Consider the following 19142-nt stretch of genomic DNA (forward strand, 5'->3'; position numbering starts at 1 on the left):
CGGGCTAGTTGGTACATTCTTGTCATGGAAACAGTGCAGCAGACGGGACCAAGAAAGGATGACACACACGCCAATCCTTCAGATCAGGAAAGTGAGAAAAAAATGATTAGTCGTTGTAAATGTGTCTACATTTCTTTCAAAGGTAATTTTGGGAAGCGAATGTGAATTACCAGTAGGATATTTAACTTAGAAAGACTTGGTTGTAGGCCGGTTGGTAGGACATCGTGAGGAGCAAGACCGCTCCGTCCCATCTTGTTTTGCGGTTTTGCTCCTCACGATGTCAGTAGGAGTTTTCGTATTTAAAACACTGCGTGACAGTGCAGCATTGAAAAGGTTAAACGCCACCCCACGCCCGGCGTTTGCAATATTGCTTCACCAAGGTGACAGGAGGGGGCGCCACATCGCCGAGGAACTTTGCCCAGCGATAACGGGGCTGTCGGCAGAACTGCTCCCGTCGCGCAGAAGGCGACTTACACAAGCCTAGCTGATAGCGACAGCAGCAGTCCGGCTGGAATCAACAGGCGACACAAGACGAGCGGAACGACTGAGCGAGCTTGCCACAATCAGTCATCTTGGTGGCTGGAAGCATTCTCGCTCAGAATGTCCTGGTCACTCGAGGGGTAAGCGCTTTATGTCCACTACGCCGGTGGCATTGTATTCTTTCGAATAGTCAGTGAGTTAATTATGTTCGAGATTCGCAGCTAAGAGTTCATAAGTGGTGCGACATTTTGGCGGAATGCACCGTGATGGCTTGGTTAATGTTTTGGACTGCTAGAAGCGGAAGCTGCTAGAGTCTTGGCCTGTCCCAAAGGCATCTTGAAATGTAAGAGATCTCGAGGCCCCTCACCCTGCACCCAAGTATTGTTTTTGCGCGAAGTAACTAAGGTTCCGCGGCAGAGCCCAAACCGAGCCAGCCTTATGCGAAGGAATGCGCTAAAACCGGCACAAGAAGACAACACACACACACACACGACACAAGCGCTTGTGTCGTGTGTGTGTGTGTTGTCTTCTTGTGCCGCTTTTAGCATATTCCTTCGCATAATGATCAACCAACTGGCCCCGGTAATAGCTTAGCGATCGAGCCCTCATAGGCGGCGGTAGAAGCGCCTTTCGATAGGAGTTCGCCACACACGTAAATGAATACTGCTTTTTGCCTGACCCCACTACTTCTCTCTCTGCACGTGCCATGAGACCCATGTATTTGCTTACTGATTCTGATAGGCGGTCAATCGAGACATGGCAGCCCTGTTGTGAAGACGAAGAGGAAAGCCTCCCCTCCCAAGAGCGGGCTACTTCGCAAGAAATGTGAGCGCTACATGTCGCAGCAACGCTTACATTTGGCTAGCTACCATTCGCCGCAGTCGCATTTGGAATTAGTAAGTAAATGAATACGTACGATGCTTCGGAAAAAATTTTGCAGGTAACGAGAATACGAAGGCAACTAAACAGTCTCTTATGTAATGTTTCGTTGTTAGTGACACCAGGGGGTCGAGATTGATCCGGAGCACTCCATACGCATGCTGCCGCGGTGGCTCGGTGGTTATGGCGACCGGCTGCTGATTCGAAAGAAGCGGGTTCGATCCCGGCCGCGGCGGTGGAATTTCAATGGAGGCGAAATTCTAGAGGCCCATGTAGTGTGCGATGTCAGTGCAGGTTAAAGAACCCCAGGTGGTTGAAATTATCAGGGATGCTTCCACTACGGCGTCCCTCATAGCCTGAGTCGCTTTGGGGCGTTAAACCCCTATAAACCAAACTAAACCACTCCATACGCCTACTCATTTTTAATGCAAAAGCAGACCCAGTGCCGCAATGCAAAAGAGCCGGCCTCTGTTTGTAACCTCGGGGAGGGAATCCTTCACCATCCTGAAGCACCACCCATCTCCGCGATTCGCCGCACACCCATACTCATTCCACCCCTCAACTCAACCCCTACTCACTTTTGACCTCCATAAACGCCATCCACCATACACTAACTAAACTCTACCCTACAGAAGCTCCACCGGTTGTCAAACCACCTGCCTCCACCCTTCACAAATCCTCCAATGAATAGAAACCCACGCAGAAGTGTAACGAAAAAGTGACGGTGTAATCTAATTTAAAGACGCAGTGCAAAAGCCAGCTGCTCTGAAGAGGCACCATACACAAGCTATCTTCCCAACCCCTAAATAGGGGAGCTTCCCACCAGACCGCCGCCTTCCAAGACACCTCTATAATCCATTTCAACCCTCCTGAAGCACCACCCACCCAACCATGTCTGCCCACCTGCACCCTCCTGAAAAACGTTTCGCGTGTTGGTTACTTCGGCTTTGAGTAAAAGTATTCAAGAAAATTCAATTGCTTTAGCACAATTGTCACATCAGATATCAGATCGTCTAGTAAACTTTGTTTTCTTGTTAATATTGTCAGTGTTATTATCATTTATTCTCAATATGGATGTCTTTTATTATATTGTCGCTCGTCGTCTATGCTTGATAGCCTGCAATCACTCGTGCTAGAGGTACTCAGTGTGGCTTCGCACGCCTCATAGCCTGTGAATGGCATTAAGCCAGGAAAGGAGAGTAGCAGGTTGTTGTGAGATGTTGCTGGGGCTAGCCTTGCGATTATTCTGCCAGCCATTGCTCCATCGTAGCGATACTTGGACATTATTTAGGTGCGAGAGTCTGTGGCAGGCACCTGTGATCTAGCAGAACTTTGCCGCCACGTACACAAACACCCAAAATAGTCACCAACTGCTGCTGTCACCTTTCGTAGTCCACATAAGTGTCATGAAGGAGTTTTAGAAGGTGGGAAGTGCATCTTACAAGCGACCGCTTTCAACGCGGGTAAGCAGTGTCTGAGTGAACCGTGTGGAAAGGACAGGTCTCTGCACCTGCACGCCTGTCGACAGCAAACACAAATAAAATGAGAGTGCTAGTGGTTCTCACTTGTTCGCGGAAGTTTTACAGATTCCCTTGTTTGACTTCTGCGGGTAAACGATGTAAAATCTTACAACAGAATCACCCTCTGCCGACCTCTGTGAGGGTGTTATTACTGCGATGCGGGTGCGAAAGGCCCGTCTTAGGACGGCATAGATATTATTGAAAAAAAAACATTCACCAGCGGTTCCTTTAAAATGAATGATTTGAGAGATAAGAATAAGGTAAGATAAGAGATGAGGATTTCTTTTGTCATGAGCTATGCTACATGGACATCGCCTTAAATATTGTGGAATTAAAAAGGTACAGACACAAAATTTCGTACCCAAACAAAACATATGATTTGTTCAATTGGAGGCAAGGATGTGCCTCCTAGCTGGTTTTAGTCGCAGGCATTTAGTGGAACAGAATTTAACATCTTTTTGAATGTTGTGTGAAGAGCCGTTCGGCATATCCATCCGCATCGAGTGACGTCAAGGTGCAATTGCTTTAATTATTGTGGCATCACCGCATCCAGTGGTTGTTCACAAGAAAAACCAGCGCTTGCCGGCGACAAGACGTCACCAGGAAAGTGGTAGTCTGGTTTGGTAGGTCGACCATGTCGTCAAGGTGCACTTCAGCGGTGGCGCCGACCGATACCGAAACTAAAGGTGCAGAATCGTTTGTAAATAGTTATTAACGCTGCGAACGAATCATTAGGCCCGCAGACGCTCTTTGCAGGCAAAAAAAAACGGACAACCAAGAACTTTGCGCCTGTACCAATTAAATTTGCAAACCAGGGTGGCGCCACCACCACGCTAATGCAAAGGTCACGATATTAAAATACACCAACCCAGTTACAAGAGAGAATTATATGAAGCACAATGGTAGTACATATGAAAGATTTTGGGAAGATTAACTTCACTGGTGACTGGCGACTTTACTTTTGTGTGCCCAGAGAACTGAAAGAAGATATAAAAGAGGCCCTGAAAGCGAATGGCATCTACAGCAACGACAAGCTGTACGACACGATGGCAGTGCTCGAAATTCTGGGCGTGAAAGCAGCGCAGCACTTCGAACTTCTTGAGACTGAGGACCTTGTCTCAAGGGGAATGCCGCCTGAGACAGCAGACACTTTATTGAAGGAATTCGGTAGGTGAAGCAAGAGAGCCTTTCTCATGGAATGCTCCTACAAAGAAATGCTACAGGAAGCGTGAAATTCGATAGCACTGTTGCATGATGAGAAAAATGTGCTCCATAGGTGGTGCATAATTGGTAGCTTGTTGATGATGATGAGTTTGTAGCATGTAAGTGCAGTTGTGTACCTTAGACCGAGGAGAATAGTCGACTCATGCTCGTGCTTATCCCCGCAAACAAAAGCACGAGGATCACAGTATAAGTGAGAAAGCTTCTTTTCAAAGCCTTCTTCCTGCGTAAACTAGAATATATGTGTCTTAATTCCGAACGTGTCAAGTACTCATGCCCCACAAATGTGAAGCACTAAGAAACCAGGAGCCCTGTTGGAAAATCTCAAGGGAGGCAAAAACTTGGACACTAGCAAAATTAAACTGGAGTATTTTTAAACCAGGAACTAACAAAACACAAGTGGTACGAATCGAAGGTGCATGCCTGCCCGGATTTCGAGCAGTGGGCAATCGCATTATGACGGTCTACACGGCAACGGGCAGTTAAGCATGCTGTTCTTGCGAAGATTTTTTGCGAAATCGGCGGCAGCTTAGGCGGTCAACAGAGCTAGCCTGAGCAATACTGAACGACAAAGACGTGCTCAGTGGACGATTTATCTAAGGTATATTGTAATAACCGCTGCCTGTACAGAACGATGGCGTTGCATGTATTACTCAGCTCTTTTTTCCCCGAGATCCGGCTGAACGACTTCGTCTACTTTTGCTGTATACGAAGACGCGCTGGGGTCCCACGAAAATTATTGAGGCAGACAGAAATACAGGAGCACATAACCTTTTAGAGAGCAGCTCTTAAGCGCACATTCCTGCGTTGAGCAGCATGCCTCGGTCTTGGCGTAACCGACGACGGAGGGCAGTAGAGGAGGAAAGAGGGTGATAGTGAATAGAATGCAAGGAGGAAAGCGTGAAAGAAGGAAGCAGCGACAGCGCATGCGTCAGGGTGAAGAGTAGAGACGGGTAGCGCGCTCCATCGCCCGCTCGCCAACGATGTCTCCAATAAAAGTATGCATTGCTCCCCAGAGATGGCTCCACAGTAGCGCTTTCTGTAAACGCGCAGGTCATTCACCCGAGGCGAGCCTGACTTGCGGTGGAACGCTGTACGCTCTGCCCAAGTCTAAACCCACAGCCATCTCAGTTGGAAAAAGTGTGTTCTATATACTGTCGCTTACGGATCGAGTACCGCCGGAGTTGCGCTCAGAGATCACATCACCGAGGAGCCTAATCATCGGCTAACTGTTTCGTCACTACATTTCCTCGAAATTGTAGCCGCGATATTCTCCTCGACATTAATGCGGTCTGTCTCTTGGATAAACAGCATAAATGCTTTCCTCGCGCGCACAGATGAGGCAGGTCTTCACCAATTAAGGTTAAAGAGCGTTGTTGAGATTAAGCAACAAATCAACTTGGCATGAGAGTAGTCTTGGCGTCTTCCATAATGATGAAAATAGTTCTGACGTACTAATACGTCCTGAAGGTCATCATGTAGAGTGCCACCTGTGTACATATGTGTACTCGGCTATCTCATTCTGAACAAGCAATACATTTTTGTTGCAGACATTGATACATATGCGTTGCAGGCAAGCGCTGTCACGCCTATCAACGGCTGCAGCATACAAAAAATTTAGATGATTACTTGCACATTATACTGCGAACGCTAAGGAATGACACGTATCTGTGCGAGGCGCATGGGCTACTAGTTAGCATCCTTTAACATGATAGCGATGCTCCGTGTGGTGTCCATAGCCATTCTTCTTGGTGCTTGCCCGAATTTCTGGCACGCATGGACGACTGAACTGAAGCAGTTTTTTGCTGCGAGAAAAAGTATTGCGCAATGGCGATTTTTGAGAGGGAGGCGATAGCTATTTTCTACAGCCAGAGTTGCATATATTAAGGTACTCTTTGTGCAACCCTTGTGTACAGCGCTCGGGCGGTGCACTCCCCTGAAAACAAATCCAGATCTTGTCGCAGCCTCTAGGGTCCAAAAACAACACTTGCGCGGAAGTCGAGCCATATAGACCCGGAAACAAAGCAGACACGACCTCTTTGCCCAGAATTCGGAGGCTGCTCTTTAATTTCGGTTTCTGTTACCAGGTACGTACTGCTGGAGCGCTCCACACAAGGGTGACGCGGACTGTACATCAGGGCCCTATGGGCGCGAAGCTTCAGGCCAGTGGTCCGTGGAGCACAGATGTATGACGTCACCTTCACGAGCAACAGTTGCGAAGCGTGCACGGCAGTGGGTATGACGTCACATTACGCAGGATTGGAGGCGCAACAGGTGGTATCTGGCGCGAGGGCTCTACAGCTACCACCTAAGACTTCTGCAGAGCTCTCGGCCGCTAGTGAGGGTACGCTTGCCGTGAAGTGCCTGAAAGTGATAAAAGATGGAGCTTGTGCTCGAAAAAATGCGTAACAGTGAGGAAATCGCAAACGTCAGCAGGAGTAGGCAGAAGCCGCAGCAGCTGCCGCCAGTGAGCCAACCTCTTCAAAACAACGCTGTGCCAGTCGGGGCACAGCGACGAACGGGATGATAGAGGCATTTCTTTCGGCTCCTATAGCTAAACTCATGAAAATCTACTGTAGCTGAATCATAAGCAACAGCTCTTGTTGCAATTAACGATAAGCTAAAAGAGAGCTTAGCTCAGCTATCGTTTCTTTCGATACGAAAGCGGTACTTCACGATCTCGAAGTAGCTCACCGGTTTGTGTGATGCTTAGCCTTGCTGGCGACCCTGGCAAACCGAGAAATAAATAAATAAATGAATAAATAATGCAGCGACTGGGATTTTAACCCGCGGAGCAGCGAACAGATCAGTTTTGCTGGCCACTGATCCAGAGCAGTATAGCGGTCGTCACAGCCGATATCGCCTCCTGTTGAACTTCAACACTCTCACACGCTGTGCATTGCACATTGTCTTCTTCATCAAGTACTACTACTGTCAAACTAATATTCGCGCTTTGAGCTACGCGGAGGTAGTGACAGAGAGATGTGCGCTGCATGTGTTGGCGTGGTCAACGTTGTGGCAGGAACACGGCACTGGAGCAATACGCGTTGGCGTTGCCAACACTGCTGCAGAAACGCGGCACTGGTGGATAGGCCGCCGGCATACATTGGGTGAATTTAGTATTGACGATGATACTGTGCTGTCGCACAGTATTTCGTCGTCAGCAATGCTAAATAACCAGCCAATTTTTCCGACACCACCCTGGCGTCGCTTCGATTCTGTGGCTGTTTTTTAAAAATAAAAGAAAGTACACTGGTGATTTAAGATCATTTTGCGCATAAAACTCGTAAATGTAGGTTTCATATCCTGTCATGTCTTCTCTGTGCTCAGCCGAATTCGAGCAGTATTTTCACTGATCCTAAACAAGTATGAGTTCTTGCGCAATTGTCAAACCTTGCGGCATCTATCGTGATTAAAGTTCTTAGGAGCGAAGATGGTCGCTTCATTTGTAAACGCTCAGGACGGTTTCCACATAGGCGAGGTGAAATACTATTGAATGTTCTTGTGTGCAAGTTTTTTCTCATTACCAATGCTTTTTCTTGTCAGTGCAGCGCTCAGTACTCCCTTCGTCCAACAACAAACTGTGGCCGGTTCTTAATTTTGAAACATCTAAAAGGCGCCGTGGAGAAAAGACTCAGGTTCCCGAAAGATAGTTGTAACTGGTGAATGCATTCAGACATTTAAACCACAACAAACCAGGTGTAAACCACATCAGTTTTTCATATCGTAAGCAAGCCGCACATGTGCATGTACTTACAGGGCTTTCATCAAGAGCATATTTCTGCGCTCTGTTTATGATCCCTCCTCCTATCGAAGTTACAAATGGCCTCATAGTGGGCTTCTTGTGCATAGGAGTTTATTGCAAGTGGTAGCAATGGTTGCGATGACTACCTCTAGTTAATTGGTCGACAGGTAAAAGTAAACGTGGACACGCCACGATGGGTCAGTGGTTTGCTGAGCCCATGTTTGGGGGATCGAACTCCGACCGCAATGTTTCGCCGTAGTTGAGAACCTGAATGCAAATCAGTCATTGAAGACCAAATAACTCCTGCAGGAGGTCGACATCATTCCTGATAGCACCACTACATAGTATTTTATAGCTCAGCTTAGGTTCATTAGCTTGCATTGATTTTCCCGTCCAATAATCCTGCACAGGCGAAATAGACCAGCGGTAGATATTTGTGTTTCTTCAAGTGAGGTTATCTTTTAACAAAGAAAGCGTTTTCAAAAACGGCTTGTACTCGGCAGAGTACAAAGTCTGTACTAAGAATAGAGAGAGAGGAAAGTGATTGGCCAGAAGGTTATTCTGATACGTGCTCCCATTGGCTTCCTTGAACTGGGCGAAAAGGTTGAGGTCATGCAAAAGGGACAGAGAGGGAGGCCCCGCCGCGGTGGCTCAGTGGTTAGGGCGCTCGACTACTGATCCGGAGTTCCCGGGTTCGAACCCGACCGCGGCGGCTGCGCTTTCATGGAGGAAAAACGCTAAGGCGCCCGTGTGCTGTGCGATGTCAGTGCACGTTAAAGATCCCCAGGTGGTCGAAATTATTCCGGAGCCCTCCACTACGGCACCTCTCTCTTCCTTTCTTTCACTCCCTCCCTTACCCTTCCATTACGGCGCGGTTCAGGTGTCCAACGATATATGAGACAGATACTGCGCCATTTCCTTTCCACCAAAAACCAATTATTATTATTATTATTATGGAGAAAAAACAAGGACGTCGCTAAGGATGTCCGCGCTTCGTACATGTGAATAGCCACCTCTGCCTCCCGATTCTTGTCCGATTCCCCAGTGTGGATATGTGCCATCTTTAGAAAGGCTAATAATAATAATAATAATAATAATAATAATAATAATAATAATAATAATAATAATAATAATAATAATAATAATAATAATAATAATAATGAAAATGACAATCAGTTGCACACGCACGACGCCGTCAGGAATCGAACCTCCAATTTCGAAGTTTACACATGAGCCTTCTCATCAACGGCATATTGCGAAGTTAAAATATTATTACACATAAGTGTCTTTTTAATAGTTGTAAGCACTTTGAGTTGACGAACATTTGCTTTTTTGATACGCCTTCTTTCTTACAGGGCCAGCTTGTGGGGAGGCTGGGACAGAACCTGAAAATGAAGTGTAAGCTTTTTCAGATTTTTTGTGGGTACCCATATTTCTAAAATTTTGGTCGACACTTGTATAAGTTGAAAGAGCCGCATCTCCGCTCCGTAAGCCTCGCTTGTGGCTTAGTCAACGGCAAAGTCCAGAAATGGCGACGGATCGCACTGCCTGCTTTTACTCCATAGTCACTCGACAAAGTTGTAAAAGCCTAGTACTGTGGAGGCCGTTTTGTTCAGTGGTCATTTGCCGTGACATATAACTCAACTGGCTCACATTGTGAAGCCGATTCAGTGACTGTTGTAACACGAAGAATTTTCAAGGCGAACTGATTCCTGAGGCACTTGAAGACCACACTTTCATAGAACAAGCTTCAGGTGAGACTGGCAACCGCACAGCGTTGTAAGAAACTGGTGTGTGAAGATGAAGACGGGCATTATCCTAGGCGCCCTGCCATCGCTCCGAGCGAGAGCCTGCCGACCCTGACGGACTACAGACTGTTTCGCCACCGCCTAAGCGCTGATCTTAGCTGCCGTTACAGTTGTAACGATAAGAAAGAGGAAAAAAAGCAGGATTTAGATAAAAAAAGGGTTTGCAAAGCCTAGCTAAAGCAACTACTGTACGATTAGAATCACTAATTGGATAATAAGAAAACGGAAGCGTAGCAGCGAATAGCAGATAATGAGGATTAATCAAAAGGCAGCGAACTTTGCAGGACAGGATAAGATGGAAACGATAAAGAGAAAAATCAAGACCGTTCTACTGCCCCTAATGGAATACTAATAATGAGTTTAATGGCCGCACTCAATATAATGGTGACCTCTTGTTTCGTTACAGGTTCCAGGAAAAGGGCATGGAGATTCCTAACTGGTCGTGTGGTGTAGGGTTGCAAAACGTAGGCCTGAGCGTTGCCGGAGTTTGGTTGGCGTGCGAAATTTTTAAGAGTCTATTATTGTTGCTCTAAAATATCTGCATGCGGAGGTGCACGCACCCGTCCCAGCCAATGGTGCGAGCAGTCGGGAGCATGACGCTGTTGGAGGCACATTAACGCACTCACCCTTTTGCTCACTGAGTTCCATATAATTGGCCATGCTCAATAAAGACGTTTCTCTACTGTTCTCGTGCTGCGTCCACGCTTCACATCGGCATGTCCAGCCATGGTGCAGTGGTAGGGTACAGATAGATAAAGAGGAGGAGCGAAAGGCAGGGATGTTAACCAGAAAGTGGTTCCGGTTGGCTACCCTGCACTGGGGAAGAGGGATTAGGTGACTAAAAGGAGGAAGAGAGAAGGGAAAAAAGGCATAACACACACACGCACAACGCTGTCACAATTTGTCACTCAATCCAGTCGCTTTCAAGTAGGCAAAGAGTGCCTTGTATGCCTTGAGGGCAGTCGACTGCTGTGGCCACGGACCGAGGATCTTTTGCTCTGTTAATGGGCGAGGATCGAGGCGGTCCACGGACACAATTTCTTTTCTCATTATAGGGTACGGGTGAAAGTTGTTAACCTCTTCATTGTTGGAAAATTACAGGTAGGAACACTTTTGGATAAATTATCTACAAATAAATGGTGCAGTGCGAGGAGCGCATGGAGGAATATGCCAACTCAGTTCAAGACGATTTTCGCTGGAACTGCAGATATCTGTTTTTAAATATTTTTCAACGTGGCCCGCCAACTGTCATTCCTGCCTCCATCTGGAGACTCAGCGGCCGTCCCTTGATGCCACGTTTCGACGCAGCATCCAGGAGCAGGTCGCCGACGTTTTGACCTCCAGCTCTCGGCTTCCACCTGTCACGCTGATACACCTAAGTCTCGCACCCATCCGTCGCGCCGCTGGCACCGCCTCGCCACGCCGTCATGAACCCCTGGCGCACCCAGGACAACCACCTCATTTGTTATGCCTGTGGCTTGCTGGGCCACATCACCCGGACTTGTCGCAAACAAGCGCTGAGTTTCCGGGACAGGGCACGCCCTTTACGCTACGACCACGCGCCTCATTCTCTAGCCATTTCATCCGGCCCTTCTGCGAAGTCCTTCTATCTAGACTGTTCCTCCTGGTCTTCACTTCAGTCGCCTCATCTCCGTCGCGAATCTTTCTTTCATGCATCACCGCGCACTCATTCTCGCCCGGAGGAAGCTGCAGTTCCGGTGGCAAGAACTGCGCTGCTATCGAACAGCCGCAGTGCTCCCTCTTCCGCCGCCAATGTTGTCGGAAGTGTTTGTCGATGGCGTCGCCTTCGAGGACCCGGGGGCTGCTGTACCTGCTATTAGAAGAAGCACTCTACTCGGCTTGAATTAAGATTGTAAATTAGTCTTTGAAACTAATTGAAACGTCATTCGAGCCTAATTAATAATTTTACTTACGTTAAATAGCTGGTTATTGGCATTGCAAAATAACTGCCTTTGTTGCGGATTCCGTCTAATATTAAACGCGCCTTCCTCAGCCGAATCCGATCAGGCTCAATTCGAAGCGGACCGTAAACTCCGAAATAAAGTGCTTAAAGGGAAGCTGAAGCACTTTTCGAGAAAATTGAGTTGCATGCGGCATTTTATAGTTTTAGTCCGCTGAAAAAGAATATCGCATTCTATAAAGGGCGGAAATGAACGCACAAAGCTGTTTTTTGAAAGAAAACGGGCACCAGCGTCTCAGGGCGCAGAGCGAACGCCGCGAACGCCCGGGATTGTCGTGACGTCATCTACTGGGATCTCCGGCCAGCACCGACTGTGTTGCTGCGTAGCGCGTTGCTTCAGCTGGCTTGAGAACTTCGTTTTGCAAATTATGGATCCGTCGTTCACCAAAGCGCAGGCCGAAAAGCAGCAAGCAAAGCAGGACGGCCGGCGGACTATCCGTGAATGGCGTCACTTCCGCCAGTTCCGTCCCCCCATTCGGCGCTTCCGGAAGCGAAGAGGGCGTGTCGGTGGCGGGTTTTTAACAAGGGATTGCGGCTCATTTTGCGAACAGAATCGAGAAAAAATTGACACACATGGTTTTCAAAGCCCCTTCTTCCCAACCACAGCGTTTCATGCAATTTGAAAACCGTTTCAGCTTCCCTTTAAGAAAATGACGAAAGAATACCGGTTTAAACATGGAATAAGAGCGGATGACGATATGCATATGCTAACTCTATTTTCGATGCGTATAGAATCAGTATAGATGAGCCGATTCTATTAATCACAATAAAATAAATACCTAGAGGGTAGGAATATAAAGGGTATTTCTTTATTTGGATTAAGCATTGCGATTTACTCGTGTGTAGTGTCCATGATCACCCCTGTCTGTCATCGCGCGGTCGAAAAATACGACGACATGGCCGGTCCCAAAATACAACAAACTTTTATCGTCCCATCGTTACGACAAATTTTTCTGTAGTATTGCGAAGTTTTCTGTTGCTGTGACAGAGTTGGCCCTGTTGTTACGACAGGAGACTGGTCAAGACTACACAAAATCTTGTTACTGCAGAAATTTTTGTTGTCAGGTCACAAAATGCTACAGGAAAATGTCTTGTGAAAAAAACTTTTTCGTGGTGTTTATCAGTAGGAGCTACAGAGAAAATTTAAAGTCCAGTTACTGCATTGACTGGCGGATCTCAGCGCAAGTGATGAGGTGAAAGCAGCGGTGTACAGGTGGCTGCGAGAGCCAATCGGAGGAACTTGTTTCTCGCGTTATCTCAGCTTTGGGGATAGTGGTAAAGCAAATGCGTTGAACATCTTGTGGACTACATTGCCGGCAGAATAATCAAGGCTAATCCCACCTGTAGCATACTATAACTCAACTCAACTACAGTCTCAAACGGTAACTTCCTTTTTCCGTCATGATTAAATTTCTTAGATATATAAAACTAATTATGCGTATCCTTCAATACGCATATGCGAACGGTAGTGCGACCAGTTCGTATGAGTTTCACTCTCCTTGTGATCTGTATTTCCCGTAAGTTAGAGACGGCAAGAAAAAGAAAGAAAAATAAAGGTGCCTTTCCCGCACCACGAATTCACACAGCAGGTTTAACCAATTGAAAATAAAAGATTATGGGCCGAAGCCTATAACACTTTTTAAAATAAAGAGGGAGAAAGTATGTATTTACCATGAGTGATTGCACAGCCATGAGCGGGCATGGATGAATGGAAGTTTGTCTCAAAACAGCTGCGTGGATTTATGACGTTGATTTACCCCGGGCGATTGATTTCTTGCAAACGAAAAGAGGAAAGATAAGTTATAGAATGCTTAAGAAATTGCAGTAGTTCCCAAAAAATTTCGGCATTTAATTATTTAATAGAAATTAAGTTAGGCAGTTCTCCTGACAAAATAGTTGTGGTAGGTCTGCTATTTGGAGTCCAGGGTCCCAGGGTCCATAGAAACCTCTTCGCTGGAACTAACGGGGTTACATGTTTGTTGCCAGAAAAACAATTCACTAAAATTCACGTCGAGGATTACATTCAATCCTTTACGCCAATACTTTGTTGCTTTAAAGTTTCAGATAATCTATCCGAAGAATGAAAAATTGTTCACATAATATGGGGCTTGAAGTGGAGATCTAGGAAGCAAAAATTTCCTTCACATCCATTGCTCTGCAGAACTAGAGGTGCTGTGAATAAATTTCAAGATTTTTGGGTTAGCTTGTAAGAGTAAAGATTCCTTATGTGTCTGTATTGTATCTAAATACTGGAGTGGCTCTGAATGAATTCTATCTCGATTATTCTTCTGTATTTTCCTCTTTTGCGCTAATAATGCATTCAATCTGCATCCTAAACGTATTTTTTCTGAACGTGTTCAGAAGAAGCATATTATTTCTTTCTAAATACCCACTGGAAAAGTAAGTAGAGCAGTTTTTAACGCCTCACCAAATGGACCTTGATAGCAGTGGCAATTCCAAGACAAAACGGACAAAGCTTTTGAACATTGGGAACGTGTTATAAAGAATATGTGTCGTGAAAAATATCAGAAAAATGATTGTATAATAAAAGAAGTGTGGTAGAGAAAGAACTGATTTTGTGTTATATTGAGCATTGCTTTCAGCATTACGCTATTTCTAATGAAATCTCTACAAGTGTAGCTGCTGAAACGTATGGTTAATAACCGAAAAATAGGAGAGTGACAAAGGAGATTGAGGTTACTCAAGTGAGAATGATGAAAAGAGAAGGCATGATTTAAGTCTGGTCTGAGTCAGTAATTATAACTTCCCTAACACGAAAAATGCCATCTTGAGAGGTGCTACGTGGTGTCAGGAATTGAAAAATTAAAGACAGATCAGCTTACTGTCCGTTGCCTAGAAGGTATTTACTAAGGTAATCGCTAATAGAGTCAGGGCAACCTTAGACTTTAATCAACCAAATGATCAGGCAGTCTTTTGTAAAGAATATTCCGCATTTGACCACATTCACACTATTAATCAGGTGATAGAGAAATGCGCACTATATAACTAACCCCTATATACAGCCTTTATGGATTACGAGAAAGCATTCGACTCAGCGGAAACCTCAGCAGTCATGCAGGCATTTCGGAATCAGGGTACAGAAGAGCCTTATGTAAAAATACTAGAAGGTATCTATAGCGGCTGGACTGCGATCATAGTCCTCCATAAAGCTAGATATAAAATTCAGGCAAGGGAGGTCAACAGATATCGCGCTTAATAAACAAATTGAGGTGATCATAGATTGCTTTGAGGACTGAAAAATTGTTCTCGGAATTAATATTGATTTTACAAAGACATTTGACTTAATCGATCATCGTATGCTGCTACTTATGCCACACTATTATAGAATCAGAGGAATAGGATTATCGTTAATTGAATCCTACCTAAAAAACCACATGCAAATGTTTGTCATTGAGCGCACATCGTCAACATTAAAACCTATTTTTTTCTGGAGTCCCACAGAGTAGCATTTTAGGCCCCTTAAAATCAATAATATATTAATGATATATTTTACATGCCTTTAACTGTGACTTTAATAGCTTACGTCGACGATCTCACAGTGCTTTTGCCGGGTGATAATGAAAGAGATCTATTGTATGTAAAACAATTTTTAGAATATTTGCGAGAGTGGTCGGGAAAGAATTGTTTAAGAGTGAATGCTAGGAAAATAATGGAATTTTTTTCCGTCTAAAGAACAAGCCCATCTCAATGAATTTTGATCTCATGCTGGGTAACACTAGAATTGCAGTTGTAGACACCATAAAATGCCTCGGTGTGGTGTTCACGGAAACCCTAAGTTGGGACGAACATATAAACACTATCTACATGAAAATGAACCCAGTCAGTGGTGTCGACATAGGCACACACTTCTAACAAAGATAAATATTATTATCTCTAATGCACACTTACTTCCTATTATTACCTACTGCGTAATCACCACAACCAAAAATAACAAATTAAATATACTAGTACCACAAAAACGTGCTGTCGCATTGATTGCAAATCTACCATGGCATTCCCATGCGATTCTTTAAGTAATATGGTATTTTGTATCTTGTTATATTGCACCCGTTTAAATTATTACGTGCATAAGAATTCAGTTAAAAGAAATAATCAACTGTTGCTTGCAGCCTTTAATCTACATTATTACACACCAGTGTACAATACACGGTGTCTTTTACCCTGGCTTCTATCCTTTTGCCGTACCTCATATCGTAAACTGTCCTTATCCTATAACTTTGGAAATTACCTTAACAATATCGGCAGCAAATAATATATGTATACAAGACATCTCAAAGAATCAGTTATCTGTCATGTGAATTGTCGAGACTATTGTGGCATCACTTTTAATAGGTTTGGTGTATTGTGATGCATGTTGTTCGTATCACTAATGTGCATTTCTTTTGTTGTGTACGCGAACAGGGTTATACTTTTCTTGTCCTTTTTCTTTCTTTGTTTTGATGAGGATATTAAGCTTACCTTAAGCCTGATGTTCGCGAAATACACTGCTGTCGGTGTATTCTTGGGGCATCGGGTGCTACTTCCAGCTGCATTACGCAGCTTTTTCCCCAGTGTCCCCTTTTACCACTGTAATGTGTGTGCAGAAATAAACTTCTAATTTCAATTCCAATAAGAAAGGCTATCGGGCAGGGAGACACGATCTCGACAATGCTTTCACCGCCTGTTTGCAGGAGGTGTTCTAAGGCCTGAATTGGGAACAGAGGGGGATAAAAAGTTTATGAAGGATATCTTAGTAATCTGCTATTCGCTCATGACATTGCCTTGCTAAGTCACACAGGACATTAACTGCAAAGCATGATCAATGAGCGCTATCGGCAGAACGGAGAGGTAAGTCCAAAAATTCGTATGCAGAAAGCCAAACAGTCTGAAAATCAACAGTCTGAGAAGGGAACAGCAGTTTACAATTGGCAGCGAGGGGCTGAAAGTGGTAAGGGAATACGTCTACTTCGGGCAGGTAGTGACCGCAGATCCGGATTACGAGAGCGAAATAACTAGAAGAATAATCGAGAATGGTGTGGAGCGCATTTGGCACATTCTCTGAGATTATGAATACCAGTTTACTAATATCCCTCAAGAGAAGAGTCTACAACAGCTGTGACTTACTGGTACTTACATAAGGGGCAGAAATGTGGATACTAACGAAAAGGGTTCAGTTCAAGTCAAGGACAACGCAGCTGCTATGGAAACAGAAATGATAGGTGTAACGTTAAGAGACCGGAAGTGGGCAGAGTGGGTGAGGAAGCAAACGCGGGTTAATGACATCCTAGTCGAAATGAAGACGAAGAAATGAGCTTAGGCAGGGCATGTAATTCTAAGGCAAGATAACCGCTGGTCCTTAAGGATAACGGAGTGTATTCCAAGACAAGGTAAGCGTAGCAGGTGGCGGCAGAATGTTAGGCGAGCGGATGAGGTTAAGAAGAGTGCGGAAATAGAATGGGCGGAGATGGCACAGAACAGGGTTAAAGGAGAGAGATGGGAGAAGCATTTGCCCTGTAGTGGGCGTAGTCATGCTGACGATGACGATGACGTGGTGTTGAGTACTTCAGTACTTGAAATTGAACTCTGGTTAGCAACCTGCGAGCTGGTGAAGCGCCTGAACTCAAGTTGCGAGTATCCACGTTGCGATACTGATGAAGGTTGAAGGCTAGAACTGGCGGGATAAAATAATTGTCCTCTCCTGAAGCTATTGCATGACATGGCTCAACTAGTAGGGAGCAACTGTAGTTAGCTCAAGCAAAAGAGAGCAAGATGACATGAGTTGAATCCTAAGGGAGCTTTGAGGTGAAATGCAATTTTTCGGATTTAGGACACCCTTTGGGGTCACCCTTACTTTTATTCCCGAAGAGAAGTTATGAAGGTTCTATAGCCCTTTAGTCGTGTATTTATCCTCAGTATCAACTATTCCTAAGACGGTTGCCCCAAACTCTTATTATCGAAGCCTCGTGTCGGTCCAGATAAAGCACACAACCACTCCCTCTTGTCCCGAGGCGAAATTTTGAGCCAGGTTTCTGTAAGTTAATTATTACAATGTTATATTTTTCACGGACGTGATTCGGATTTTTGTGAGATCCTTATACTTTAATAATTCCGGTTTATATTTTATTCCATGACCACGTAAAGTATCTTTAAGTTATCAAGAAGATTATTGACAGCCTTATAAATAATGATTGACAGAGCTCAATCTTTTTTAGTAGGGGCAATTATCGCTATAGTCAATAACGAATCGGTTAGGGTATTAAGGAAATCCAACATGGCCACTGGTTGTTGGAACTACTAGTGAAGGGGAAATCATTTTTGAACGTTTCATATACTATAAGGCATCCAGTGATCAGTACAAGTTTCGCTTCCTTTTCTTTCCCATAAGCCGTTCCACTGATTAAGCATCTATGCATACAGTAGTTGGGTTAAGTACTATATGCGCAATAATTGGCTTTGCAATGTGAGTTCCAGTTCTTCTACCTCTTCCTAATTTCTTCGACTATTTCATTTCGCATAATACATGAGGTGGGTAGAAAGAAATGTTGAGGACACCGGTGGCTAAAGTCAAAATATTCAGATTCTTCGCGTAATGTTGTTAATGTTCTGAAGGTTCCTGAGGGCCTGGAGAGTACGAAGACTATCAGCAAATATGTAGCGCTCATGTCCGAGCTGCTGATGTATGTACGTATTTAGGGCTTTATGCAAAAAAAAATGTAGGAACAAGAGGAAAATAGACGTTATAGATTGAGCAATTCGGTCTGCAGAGACCTTTTCAATTGAACATCTCTTGTTAAGCATGGCGCGTTGTCAGCGCTACAAAAAAGCCAGCAGGGCTGAACACAAAGTCGAGCAGCTGATGTAAATGTAGGAAACATAGAATAGACTTTCACTGACATCTGGCAGGATTCCATGCTTCGCGATGACAATTAGTGATCTACAGAAAAGGCTTTAGTATGAAGCATTGGCGCATTACGGTATTGTAAAAAGGCATTCTTGAAATGGTTGCCTCCTTCCGCAATAAAAAAAAAAGATATACCGATATCTTCACGCAGCGCTGGAAGCAGTTCAAGAAACTTGCTGCGGGAATGAATGGCTTGCTTGCTTGCTGTTGTTGTCAGGAAGAATGGAAAGGAATGTGCCCGGGCCTGTCCACTGGCTCAAGCTGACCACAATCGCTGCCAAATGCTGAAGGTAGGAGAGTTTAAAGATGGGAGAGTTTAAAGATATGAGAGCAAAAATAGAAAGAAAAGACGCGCGCTAATATTTCCAGAGAATAAATGGCAACTTAACATCCTGATAAATATTGCCTGCTTTTGTGGAAAATTCTGACTTTGTCGTCCTATCAGCCTCGTGCACAAGGTTTAGCAAGGCAAAAAGTCAAATTCGGAAAGTAAAGTAGTAAGTAGTAAGTGTTTATGAAAACATAGTAATAAAAATGTAAGTTAAAAGAGTTTTGCTAACCCCGGCATGTGCCATCATTGTGGCGGCGGCACCTGAGCTGGGGCTGT

General features: G+C 44.8%; 1 protein-coding gene across 7 annotated transcripts in view; it reads left to right on the forward strand.

Annotated features, from left to right (window-relative positions):
- Positions 1–445: 445 nt before the first annotated feature.
- Positions 446–19142, forward strand: part of LOC144106345 (uncharacterized) — a 42249-nt gene continuing 23552 nt past the window's right edge. The window contains exons 1-6 of one of the 7 annotated variants that reach the window (XM_077639117.1): positions 459–620; positions 1222–1305; positions 3853–4046; positions 6188–6336; positions 9201–9243; positions 10060–10340. In XM_077639117.1, the coding sequence (XP_077495243.1) occupies positions 601–620; positions 1222–1305; positions 3853–4046; positions 6188–6336; positions 9201–9243; positions 10060–10106 (537 nt within the window). In that variant the 5' untranslated portion in view covers positions 459–600 and the 3' untranslated portion in view covers positions 10107–10340. Of the gene's footprint in view, positions 621–1221; positions 1306–3852; positions 4047–6187; positions 6337–9200; positions 9244–10059; positions 10341–19142 lie in introns of those variants that run through there. The other 6 variants (XM_077639120.1, XM_077639118.1, XM_077639121.1 and 3 more) reach the window with 6 other exon arrangements.

This window comes from Amblyomma americanum, chromosome 10 (genome assembly GCF_052857255.1).
Source record: "Amblyomma americanum isolate KBUSLIRL-KWMA chromosome 10, ASM5285725v1, whole genome shotgun sequence".
NCBI lineage: Eukaryota > Metazoa > Arthropoda > Arachnida > Ixodida > Ixodidae > Amblyomma > Amblyomma americanum.